Source organism: Lynx rufus, unplaced genomic scaffold (genome assembly GCF_022079265.1).
Source record: "Lynx rufus isolate CCGP_SWC_20201006 ecotype Redwood Valley unplaced genomic scaffold, mLynRuf1.p SCAF_2, whole genome shotgun sequence".
Classification (NCBI taxonomy): domain Eukaryota; kingdom Metazoa; phylum Chordata; class Mammalia; order Carnivora; family Felidae; genus Lynx; species Lynx rufus.
The window spans coordinates 171,203,707-171,216,906 of record NW_025814834.1 but is presented as its reverse complement, the minus strand read 5'-3'; the positions used below and the strand labels follow the sequence as shown (position 1 = coordinate 171,216,906).

General features: G+C 35.0%; 1 protein-coding gene across 1 annotated transcript in view; it reads right to left on the bottom strand.

The window, feature by feature from the left end:
* The window catches only part of DOCK7 (dedicator of cytokinesis 7), a 225,709-nt gene that overhangs the window by 162,667 nt on the left and 49,842 nt on the right, over window positions 1-13,200 (bottom strand). Inside the window, exons 9-10 of the mRNA XM_047085104.1 lie at window positions 12,643-12,792; window positions 1,725-1,805 (exon numbers count right to left, since the gene is read on the bottom strand). Of these exons, the coding sequence (XP_046941060.1) occupies window positions 1,725-1,805; window positions 12,643-12,792 (231 nt within the window). The remainder of the gene's footprint in view (window positions 1-1,724; window positions 1,806-12,642; window positions 12,793-13,200) is intronic.

The window sequence follows — 13,200 nt, the reverse complement described above, 5'->3', positions numbered from 1 at the left end:
AAAAGAAACATAACCATGTTCAAGTCAGCAACTGCTACCTACAAAATATTCTAGGTTAAACTTACTAAATTGTACTACTCTAAAAAGATGGGAGCAGTTGAGCCATTTTGAAATAATCCTTAACTTATGGCAAGAGAAGGAGTGAGGTAAAGTGGGATTGGGGGTACAAATAGGCTAACAACATGTAAGACCAGAACTGTAATAAAAGAAGCAAACAAAAAAAAATACTGCAAAAAGACTAAACCTTAGAAACAGACTGATGGTCCAAACAGTATGTGCCTATCTGGAAGACATCCTGAAGCTGGCCCAACTTTTAGGCTATCCCTGAAACAAACACTAAGGTAACCTGCAATAGCCAACTAATGGTCCAAAAGTAAAAATCTACACCAAATATCTTACATACTCTTTCCATACAGGATGTTGTCAAGGTATATATACACTAACAATAGAGCCCTACCTTGAGAGTCAGGCCTGGGATAAGATGGACAGATAACTAAATGTTAGCGCTGTTTATTGCTATATATATTATACCTCCAAAATAGGTGATTGCTTTAAAAGCCTAGATATCAAGTATACTTGATTCTATCAGCTTATGTAGGCATGTAATAAGCTGCTATTGTAATTATGAGCTCCACACAACACCAAATTTAAAAAATGACAACCCGGGGAAAGGTTATAGAATACTTGAACCCTAATTTCAACCAGCAAGCCAGAGATCAGAGAAGAGTATCATGTACTCAGTTCTACCTATATCAGCAGAAAAGGCTCAGTTACTGTTCCAAATTTCACAAAAATAGAAAACAAAACATATTCTAGATTTTGGTAACTTATCGAGTATTCCTCAAGCATACTCCTGGATGTTTCAACTATTAAATCATGTATTCAATCATCTGTTATTCTTGTAGCTAACTCAGGGTATCTGAAATTTGGTACCAACTTTATATCAATTGCTTTTGCTTTATAGGTGTACCCAAATTCTAAAAATTAGTCATCTGATAGCAAAAGGGAGATAGTATTTTCTGTTTTTACCATATTCCTTAATTATCAGTGGCATTCCTTAATTATCAGCAGCTAGACAAAGCCCCAGAGTACTGCTATCTTACTATAAAAAATTATACTATATGGGGCACCTGGGCAGCTCATTCGGGTAAGCTTCTGACTCATGATTTCAGCTCAGGTCATGATCTTATGGTTCATAGGATCAAGCCCTGCATCAGGTTCCAGGCTGACAGCTCAGAATCTGCTTGGGATTCTCTTTCTCCCTCTCTCTCTCTGCCCCTCCCACGCTCATGTGCAAGTGCTTTCTCACTCTCTCTCTCAAAATAAATGAACTTTAAAAAAAACCTTTTATTACCAATATCACTATTTTATGAAAAATCACTATTTTTGAAAATTTTAATACTTAGGAATGAAATGAAATTAACTTAGTTCTCTCCAAGGAAAAAAAAGTCAGGAGTCACTTAGTTTGGGGGTAAGGGAGATTTTAAAGAATAACACAGCATATGAAAAAAGCTAAGTGACAAAAAAAGAAGAAAGTAAGAAAGCAGGTAGTCCAATAAAAAATAATGAACTAGTAGTTAAATTCTTTAATATGCTTCATAATTCTCCCAAATAATAACTTGGGAAATGAGAGGTTATTTAGTGTTGGGTTCAGGGACTGGGGGAGCATTGGGAGGGACTATATGACTATACAGGTGGGAAAAATGAGAGGCATGATACTCTACCTTTGTGGCATCTGCTTCTTTAAAAATCATATATGGTTCTGCACACTCTCCGATGTCACCTTGCTGTAGGACTTTTTCTAACTGTCAAAAAATAAAACAGTAAAGACTAATTAAGCTTAAAAAAAAAAAGTAATCAGACTGGAATGTGAGGATGGTTTAACATAAAAAAAAATCAATCAAGGTAATACACCACAATAACAGAATGACAGGAAAAAAAAAAAACACATGATCATCTCAATTGATACAGAAAAATAACTGGGCAAAATTCAGCACCCTTTCATGCTAGGAACATTCAACAAACTAAGAATACAAGAAAACTACCTCAACATAATAAAGACCATATGTGAAAACACCACAGCTAACATCATATTCAATGGTGAAAGGCTGGAAGTTTTTCCTCTAACATTAGGAACAAGATAAGGATGCTCACTTTTACCAATTCTATTCAAAAAAGTACTGGAAGTCTGAGCCAAAGCAATAAGGCAAGAAAAAGAAAAAAAAATGAGTCCAAATTTGAAAGGAAAGAGTAAAATTATGTGTTTGCAGACATGACCTTTTGTTCAGAAAACCTTTATAGTACACACACACACACACACACACACACACACAATGGTTAGAACTAATAAATAAATTCAGCATAGTTGCAGATACAAAATCAATATGCAAAAATCAATTATATTTCTAAATACTAATAATGAAAAATCTGTAAGAAAATTAAAAACACAATTTCACTTACAATAATATCAAAAAGAAAAAAAATAAAGGTATTCCCCACTTTTAGAAAGCTAACATTATGCTACTTTGATCTTACAAAGACCTACATTACTACCTGTTTTTGCTAACTGAAAGAAATCTGAAGAGGATTTTCACTTTTACAAAAAAAGGGGAAAGTAAAAATAACATTCAGCACATGCTTTGCAAATACAGGCAGCACACACCCGGGGCAACAACAGTGGCACTGCCAAGCTCCTTCCCTGGGAATTACAACTCAGTATCTCAGCATCAAACCACCATAGTTCTGCACTGTGTCTACGAGCATCTGTCCTTTATCTCAATTTATTTTGTGCATCTGTTGGCAAGATATGTCCAAAGGCATCATGAAAGACTGAGAGAGTTATTTTTTGGGTCTAAGAACATTCAAATATTTTTCCATATAAATTAATGTTAATTGCTTTGTCACTTTATAAAATTTCAGCTTACAAAAGTTTCATCAAAGCACTCTTCTTCTAGATAGCAAGGAAACATATACTGAGAAATTAACTTAACCAAAAGGGTGAATGATATATAATCTGAAAACCATAGAACATTGGTAAAAACAAAAAAAAAAAATTAAAGAAGACACAAACAAATGGAAAGATATCCTATAGTCATGAACTGGAAGACTAAATTGATCTTAAGAGGCCAATTCTATGCAAAGCAATCTACAGATTTAATGCAATTCCTATGAAAATCTCAAAGATTTTTTTTGTAGACATAATAAAATTCACCATAACATTCATGTGAAATTTCAAAGAACCCTGAACAATCAAAATAAACCTTTAAAAAAGGAACAGAGTTGTAATTCTCATACTTCCAGACTTCAAAACAATACAAAGCTACAGTAATAAAAAATATATATATGATACTGGCATAAAGACATACATATAGATGAATGGAACAGAATACAGTCCAGAAATAAACCCTCATATATGTGGTTAAATAATATTTTGTTAATATTTATTTAGTTATTTTGAGAGAGAGAGTCAGTGTGCATAGGGTAGGGGCCACCAGAGAAAGAGAGAGAAAATCTTAAGCAGGTCCATGCTCAGTGTGGAGCCCAATGAGGGGCTCAATCTCACGACCATGAGATCATGACCTGAGGTGAAATCAAGAGTTGGATGCTTAACCAACTGAGCCACCCAGGAGCCCCAGGCTAAATGATTTTTAACAAGACTGCCAAGGCCATTCAATGGGGAAAGGACAGTCTTTTCAACAAATGGTGTTTAAAAAACCATATACCCAAATGCAAAAGAATTAATGGTGTTTAAAAGACCATGTATCCATGGGGCACCTGGGTGGCTCAGTCGGTTAAGTGTCTGACTCCGGTTCAGGTTAAGGTCTCATGGCTCATGACTTCAAGCTGCGCATTAGGCTCTGCGCTGACAGCTCAGAACCTGGAGCCTGCATCAGATTCCATGTCTCCCTCTCTCTCTGTCCCTCCCCTACTCGTGCTCTGACTCTCTCTCTCTTTCAAAAATAAACATTAAAAAAAATTTTTCTTGGGGGTGCCTGGGTGGCTCAGTCGGTTAAGCATCCGACTTCAGCTCAGGTCATGATCTCGCGGTCCGTGAGTTCAAGCCCACGTCGGGCTCTGTGCTGACAGCTCAGAGCCTGGAGCCTGTTTCAGATTCTGTGTCCCCCTCTCTTTCTGCCCCTCCCCTGCTCATGCTCTGTCTCTCTCTGTCTCAAAAATAAATAGAAACATTCAAAAAAATAAAAAAAAATTTTTTTATTAAATCATATATACAAATGCAAAAGAATAAAGTCTTTACTCTCTATCATATACAAAAATTAACACAAAATGGATCAAAGACCTAAATGTGGACCTAAAATTATATAACTCTTAACAGAAAAAAATCTTCATGACACTGGATATGGCAATGTTTTCTTGGATTTGATGCAGAAAAATACAGGTAACAAAAGCAAAATACAGAAATTGGGCCACATTAAAACTTTGTGCATCACAGACATAATCAGGGTGAAAAGGCAACAAATAAAAAAATATATACAAATAATGTATCTAATAAGGAGTTAATATCCAGAATAATTTTTTTAAGTTCTACAACTCAACAACAAAATAAATACAGTAAGCCTTGGTTTGCAAGCATAATTTGTTCTGGAAATATGCTTGTAATCCAAAGCACTCAGATATCAAAGCAAATTTCAAGAACCACTGGCTCAGCTGTGATCATGTGACGTTCAGCATCATGTACAACTCATATTGCAAGACATTGCTCATTTATCAAGTTAAAATTTATTAGAAATGTTTGTCTTGCGGAACACTCACAGAACAAATTACAATCCAAGGTTTTACTTTAATCTGATTTTTAAATGGCAAAGGACTTGAATAGACATTTTTCCAAAGAAGATACAAAAATGGCTAACAGGATATGAAAAGATCCTCTACACAACTAATCATAAGGTAAATGCAAATCAAAATACAATGAGATTGTCACTTGATAGCCATCAAGATGGCTACAATCAATAAAACAAAAAATAACAAGCATTGGCAAGGATACAGAAAAACTGGAACTCATGTGCACTATTGGTGATTATGAAAATGGTACATCCATTATGGAAAACTATACAGAGGGTCCTCAAAAAATTAAAAATAGAATTACCACACAATACAGAAAATCTATTTTTAAGTATATATCCAATAGAATCAAAAGCAAAATGTAAACCATTATTTGTACACTCATGTTCATAGCAGCACTATTCACAAAGCCAAAAGGCAGAAGCGACCCAAATGTCTATCAAGAGATGTGTGGACCCGAAAAACAAATAATCCAGTGAAGAAATGGGCAGAAAACATGAATAGACACTTTTCCAAAGAAGACGTCCAGATGGCTAACAGACACACGAAAAGATGCTCAACATCACTCCTCATCAGGCAAATACAAATCAAAACCACACTCAGATATCACCTCACGCCAGTCAGAGTAGCTCAAATGAACAAATCAGGAGACTATAGATGCTGGAGAGGATGTGGAGAAACGGGAACCCTCTTGCACTGTTGGTGGGAATGCGTACTGGTGCAGCCGTTCTGGAAAACAGTGTGGAGGTTCCTCAAAAAATTAAAAATAGATCTACCTTATAATCCAGCAATAGCACTGCTAGGAATTTACCCAAGGGATACAGGAGTGCTGAGGCATAGGGGCACTTGTACCCCAATGTTTATAAGCAGCACTTTCAACAATAGCCAAATTATGGAAAGAGCCTAAATGTCCATCAGCTGATGAATGGATAAAGAAATTGTGGTTTATATACACAATGGAATGCTACTTGGCAATGAGAGTGAAATCTGGCCTTTTGTAGCAACGTGGATGGAACTGGAGAGTGTTATGCTAAGTGAAATAGGTAATACAGAGAAAGACAGATACCATATGTTTTCACTCATATGTGGATCCTGAGAAACTCAACGGAAGACCAGGGCGGAGGAAAAGGGGGGTGGGGAGTTACAGAGAGGGAAGGAGGCAAACCATAAGAGACTCTTAAATACTGATAATAAACTGAGTGTTGATGGGGGGTGGGAGGGAAGGGAAAGTGGGTGATGGGCACTGAGGAGGGCACTTTTTGGGATGAGCACTGGGTGTTGTATGGAAACCAATTTGACAATAAATTTCATATTTAAAAAAATAATAAAAAAATAAAGTTAGGTAAATAGGTTATGACAAACTGAAAAAAAAAGAGATGAGTGGACAAACATATATATATTAAATATTATACAATGGAGTATTATTCAGCCTTTAAAAGGGAGAAATCCTAAAACAAGCTACAACCTTGATGAACCTTGAAGACATTATACTAAGTAAAATAAGCCAGTCACACACAAAAACAAAAACCAAATACTCTATGATTCCATTCATATGAAGTATATGAGGTCAAATTCATAGAAAGAGAGCAAACTGGTGGTTGGCAAAATCTGATAAGAGGAGATAAAGTCATCTAATATAATATCAATGTACAGAATTAACAATTTTTTAAAAATTGCTCAATTGGTTGAGTGTCCAACTCTTGATTTCGGCTTAGGTCATGATCTCACAGTTTGTGAGATTAAGCCCTACTTTAGGCTCTGCACTGACAGTGTGGAGCCTACTTGGGATTCTTTCTCTGTCTCTGCCCCTGCCTTGCTTGTGCACACATTCTCTCTCAACATAGGTAAGTAAACACTAAAAAATAAATAAATAAATAAATAAATAAAATAAAAAAGTAAAAAAAAAACTCACAAAACAGTATTGAGTGACCAATGCAACAGTTTCTACTTCTAATTTTTTTCTCCACTTCTAATTTAATGTCTCACATTAACCCTATATAACTTAATATTTTCAAAAAGAAAAGAAACGTAAATAAAATAGGGTGAAAGTCCAGAAACCAAATCAAGCATACCTGATTTGTAGGAATTGTGATAATTCCTTGTAGGAATTTAGCACATATAAAGTTGATACTTCAAATTAGCAAGTGGAGGACAAAAAACTCTTACAAATAAAATAAAATAAAAATAATCCAATAAAATGGATAGGATTACACAAGTGTATATATTTGTTCACGTGAAACATATGTATCCTACATACACTTAAAATTCATGTTTTTTATATTAAAAATCACTTACAAACAAGTTAAAAATGAGCTATTTGAATAAGTACTTTATAAAACAGAATATCCAAACAGCCAATAAATCACTCAACATTCTTAGTCATCACAGAATATAGACTAAAATTGAGGGGCGCTTGATTGCCTAGGTCAGTGGAGCATGGAACTCTTGGACCTGGGGTTGTGTGTTCAAGCCCCATAGTGGATGTGGATATTACTTAAAAATAAACTCTTGGGGCGCCTGGGTGGCGCAGTCGGTTAAGCGTCCGACTTCAGCCAGGTCACGATCTCGCGGTCCGGGAGTTCGAGCCCCGCGTCAGGCTCTGGGCTGATGGCTCGGAGCCTGGAGCCTGTTTCCGATTCTGTGTCTCCCTCTCTCTCTGCCCCTCCCCCGTTCATGCTCTGTCTCTCTCTGTCCCAAAAATAAATAAACGTTGAAAAAAAATAAATAAATAAACTCTTAAAAAAATTGATATAACATAACAAACATATCAGAAATAAATTACAAACCAGAATATAAAACAAAATTAATAAAATTTAAATGTCAAATACAATAAAATCTGATGATAGCAAGTGTTAAGAAGGAAATGGAGCAGCTGATATTCTCAAAAACTGTTGAAAAGAGTAAAAATTGGAATATCCATGTAGGGAAACCGGTTGTAGAAATAAACCCAATGTCCAACAATGAGAATGGAAAAACAGTGATATATTCATATAACAGAATATTATATAGGATTAAAAACAACTACTGCTACACACAAAAAGCCTAGATGAATCTTAACATAATTCTTTAGAATACCAGAGACAAGAATTTATACTATACGATTCCTTTCCTATGAAGTTTCAAAAGAGGCCAAGATACGGTAAAAGTCAGTATAGTAGGAAAGGGCACAAAGAAGGCCATTTGCTAATATTCTACATCTTGATCTAGATGTACATAAGTTCAGCATGTAAAAATTAATAAAGATGGACACCCTGTGCATATTGCTAATTGTAAACAAAGCTTACAAAGAAAACAATTTCTATATACCAGTGACAAATGAAATTTTGTATATAATTTAAAATGAAAAATGTTAAGTGATACCATTTATAATATAATCAAAAATATCAAATCACCAAGAATATATGAGAGGAAAAGACCTAAAAACATGAAGGAATATATCATGTTCATTGACTGAAAAACAATAGTTTAAAGATGTCAACTTTCTCAAATTGATCTATATATTTAATGCAATGCCAGTCAACATCTCAGTACATTATTTCTTGAGAGAAAGAGAGCATACCTATACTGAGGGGTTGAAGAGACTGACAAGTAAAAATTTACACAAAAATGTAAAAAGTCAAGCTGGAAAAAAAATACACCACTTATTATAAAGCTACAATAATGAAAACAGTATAGTAGTGGTACCAAGAAAAGACAAATAGACCAGTGGAACCAAAAAAGGCTCTAGGGGCACCTGGGTGGCTCTCCTCCTATGGAGGACTCTCACAGTCATTATATTGAGTGAAAGAAGCCAGGCACAGAAGACTCATTGTTATGATTCCTTTCATATGAACTTCAAGAAGAAGAAAAGCTAACAATGGTGACAGAAGTTAGAATACTAGTTATCTAGAAGGGCAGGGGTAGTCACTAGAAAGAGAAACACAAGAACCCTCCAGAGTAATAATGCAATGGAAATATTCTATGACTTGAGCTCAAGAGTGATTACACAGGCAAATACACATGGAAGAATTCACCAAGCTGTTTACTCCAGATTTGTAAATATCTCATTGTACATATTTTATACTTCAAATTTTAAAAAAACTGATAAATATCAAGTATGACTAGCTGAAACTCTTATTCACTGCTGGTGGGAATGCAACTATCACAGAGACTGAAAACATTTATTTGATAGCATCTACCAAATCTGACATACAAATATTCTGTGACTTAGCAATTCTACTCCCAAGAATAAACTAAATACAAATGTATGCATATGTCTATCCTCATGGAATGCAAATATTTACAGAATTTCTGATAAAAACCACAAAATTAACCAAAATGTCTATCATCAGTAAAATGAATTATGATATATTCATACAATACTAAACAACAATGTAAATGAATTTTATTTTTATTATCTTTTAATGTTTATTTATTTCTGAGAGAGACAGACAGAGCATGAGCACGGGAGAGACAGAGACAGAAGGAGATACAGAATCTGAAGCAGGCTGCAGTCTCCAAGCTGTCAGCACAGAGCCTGACATGGGGTTCAAACCCATGAACTTTGAGATCATTACCTGAGCTGAAGTCGGACGCTTAACCAACTGAGCCACCCAGGAGTTCCAGCAATGTAAATGAATTTAAAACTGTTGCATACAGCAGTATAATCACACAATCATGCAGCAAGTCACAAAATATATATAATGTTGGATCCTATTAACATAGTGTTCAAAAACAAGCAAAAATTTTGAGGGAAAAAAAAAAGGAGCGGTGAATGGTACATGGGCAGTTTCTGGGATTCTGGTAACATTTTGTTTCTTAACATGGGTGGGTGGTAACATAATGCATTTATTTGGGGATAATTCATTAAATCATGTATTTATGACTTTTGTGTATTTTCTGTAATTATGTCACACCTCAATAGAAAATTAAATTAAATTAAGCTTATTTTGTTATCATTACCTTATTGTAACCCACGTTTTTCTTCATCTATTTGTGGGTTTCTTTCAAAGAGCTTTGTTTTTGTTCTCTAAAATGTCAGTCTTCCATAAACAATAATCCAAACACAATGATATTACCCCTTCACCTATTTACCAGAAAGTATGCTAATAAACAGGACACAAAAATGAGCAAGGAAGACCTAATCCTGGCTGAGCCAGAATTCCCGTATCTCAGACAGTGATAGATTGCACTTAATAGCCCCAATTCTTCACTCTTCCTTTACCCCCCTCACTGCTACCTGACACTGGAATTCCTCTGAATAAAGACGCCAAGTATATATCCTAACTTCTTGCTTTTGTGTTCTGTCATATGATTTGTCTTGGCCAATACAATGTTAGCCTGTGTGATGCAACCAAGGGTTTGAAAAGTGCCTGTGCAGGGGGGTCTGCTCTTTGGCATTTCTGCAATTACCATGAGAATAAACCAAGCTAGCCTGCTAGAAAAGCAATACAAAAAGAAGTACAGCTCCAGCTGAATCAAATGAGCCCCAACCAACCAAAAGACGGTTTCAGAAGCACAGCCACCTCGAGGAGAGTACAACCTACATCAACTGACCACCAGACAACTTGGATGCATGACCTAAACAAACGTTTGTTGTTGCATGCCACTGGGATTTTCTCTTTCTGTTCTTGAATAGCAGGAGCTCACCAATACACAGATCAATGGCATTTTTCCTCTCAAGAAACAAAAACATCCTGCTGCACCACAAGTGATTTAGCAAAACCTCCCAAATACATCTCCTTTAAATTTTTAATAATATTTTAACTTGTTCATTTTTTTGAAATTACAGGGAAGTCATTTTCTACGTATATACATATTTTTATGTACATATATATTCTACACAATTGAGATCATTCCATAGAGAGTTTTGTGCCAGACTTATTTTTCACTGAATGTTATATCACACATGCGTTTCTATATCATTAAAATTTCTTCCAGGGGCGCCTGGGTGGCTCAGTCGGTTAAGCGGCCGACTTCGGCTCAGGTCATGATCTCGCGGTCCGTGAGTTCGAGCCCCGCGTCGGGCTCTGTGCTGACAGCTCAGAGCCTGGAGCCTGTTTCGGATTCTGTGTCTCCCTCTCTCTGACCCTCCCCCGTTCATGCTCTGTCTCTCTCTGTCTCAAAAATAAATAAACATTAAAAAAAAAAAAATTTCTTCCAAATAGTGGTTTTATTTGCCATAGTATCCCATCATATAAATGTACATTGATTTATCTCCCTATTTACTCATATTGAACATTTACAATGTTTCTTATCCTTAATCCTATCTAAACTGTTCACTCTCAACCAAATCTTGTCACTAAATAATCTCATTTTCATGCAGTCAATATTCGAACCATCAGCTGTATCTTTTCATCTCGTTTCCTTAAATATGTTCTATTTTTATGAAAATGTACTATTTTCCCATGTAAAGGTACTTGTATATACAGTATTTCTCAACTGTATTAATATTTAGAACTTTATTCTGAGTTTCTGAAGACCACTGCTGCTAAATCTGTGCTTGTAGGATTCATTGTAGCTAAGATCTATTTTAAGCTGAATTCAATGGGAATGTGTCGACGAATTAGGACATTATTCCTGTGGGTAAACAGGATTCATTCCATGACAATCCACTTTATAACCTTATTGTAAAATTCATTACTTTTTATAATTTTATATAAGTAAAGATAAAATGATTAATGAATATATTTTAAGCTTCTTTCAAGTCAAGGTCAAGTTGTAGTAAATTATTCCTCAACTTAAGCTAAGCAGCTTCATAATATTCAGATTTTAGAATTCATAATCCTTATTCAGTTTTCGTGTTTATTTTGCTTTGTTTATTTCAAATTTTTAATTTAAATGTCAGGATACATAGGATATAGGATAATACATAGGATAATATTAGCTTCAGGAGTGGAATTTAGAGATTCATCACTTATATAAAACACCCCGTGCTTATCACAGTAACTGCCCTTCTTAATACCTGTCACCCATTTAACCCATCCCTCAGTCCAACTCCCCTCCAGCAACCCTTAGTATGTTCTCTATAGTTAAGAGTCTGCTTTACAGTTGGCCTCGTTTTTTATTCTTCCCTATGTTTGTAATCCTTATTCTTAATTGGAGGACAGTCAAATCATAATATTCCGTGACCTCAATGATTTAGATATTAGTATTTATATAATTTAGAAACTGAGTGATAACATCATAATAAAGCTATGATACTTAATTTTATATGCCAACTTGGGTAGGCTATAATGCCCAGTTATTTGATCAAACCTACCTAGATGTTGCTGTAAAGGTATTTTTTAGTGGTGATCAGCATTTAAATCAGTAGAGTAAGGCAGACTACCCTCTCCACAATGTGAGTGTGCCTCATCCAATCAGGTGAAGGCCTTGAGACCAAAGATGGAAATTTCCCAAAGAAGTAATTTTCAAGACTGCAACACAGAAACCCTGCCTGAGTCTCCAGTCTGCTGCCCAATTCAGACTCAAGACTACAATACCAACTCTTACCTGAATTCCAGCCTGCCAACCCCCTACACATTTCAAATTTGCCAGCCCCCACAATCACACAAGCCAATTCCTTAAAATCAGTCAATCTCTACCTGTATGTGTGTACATACATGTGTGTGTATTTCCAGCCTACTGATCTGTTTCTCTGGAGAACCCTAATAGAGTTCCCACTCAAAAAAAAAAGAAAAAAACTTAGGTAGTTTTTTTTAGGTAGACTACAGTCTACATCCAGTATTGTGTTAAGAAGTTTTAAGACAAAAAAAATACATGAAGATAAAATCCTTACCCTTAAAAACCTTGTGATATTAATAGGGAGACAAATATACAGACACTACACAAACAAACTAATTTATTTAACATTACTCTTACCTTTATTACAAGAAAAACATCTTGGGAAGGATAAGTGATAGAAAAAATAGCTGATCTTGCCAAAGTGGTAATGGCAGCAGGTGGTACATGGGGACGTAATAATCCTTTCATCTGCTCAGAATTAAGGTCAAAATAAAAGTTTTCTGAAATCTAAAAAAAAACCCAAAAATTCACATATTAAATTTTAAAATCTGTACATTTTGCAAATATCAAGCATACTCAGTCTTAAGATATTACAGATATTACAACATTACACTAACATACTGTATATCATATATTTCATTGACCAATCTTTATATGTCTAAATGAAAGCAAAAAGAAATATACAAAACTATCTGAGAAATATACAAGAAATATATTCTAAAGAACTCTATCCCAAGCTCTTTTGATTAGAAATGTAACCTGTAATAAAGTACACAAAGAAATTATTGAGATGAATTACCTCAAATTGAGAATTAAAAGAATTATACAAATAATATTTTAGCGAATTTGATTTAGCAAATACAAGTTGCTGGGGCAGAGTTCCACAGCAGAAATCTATAATATGTTGACAGTAGA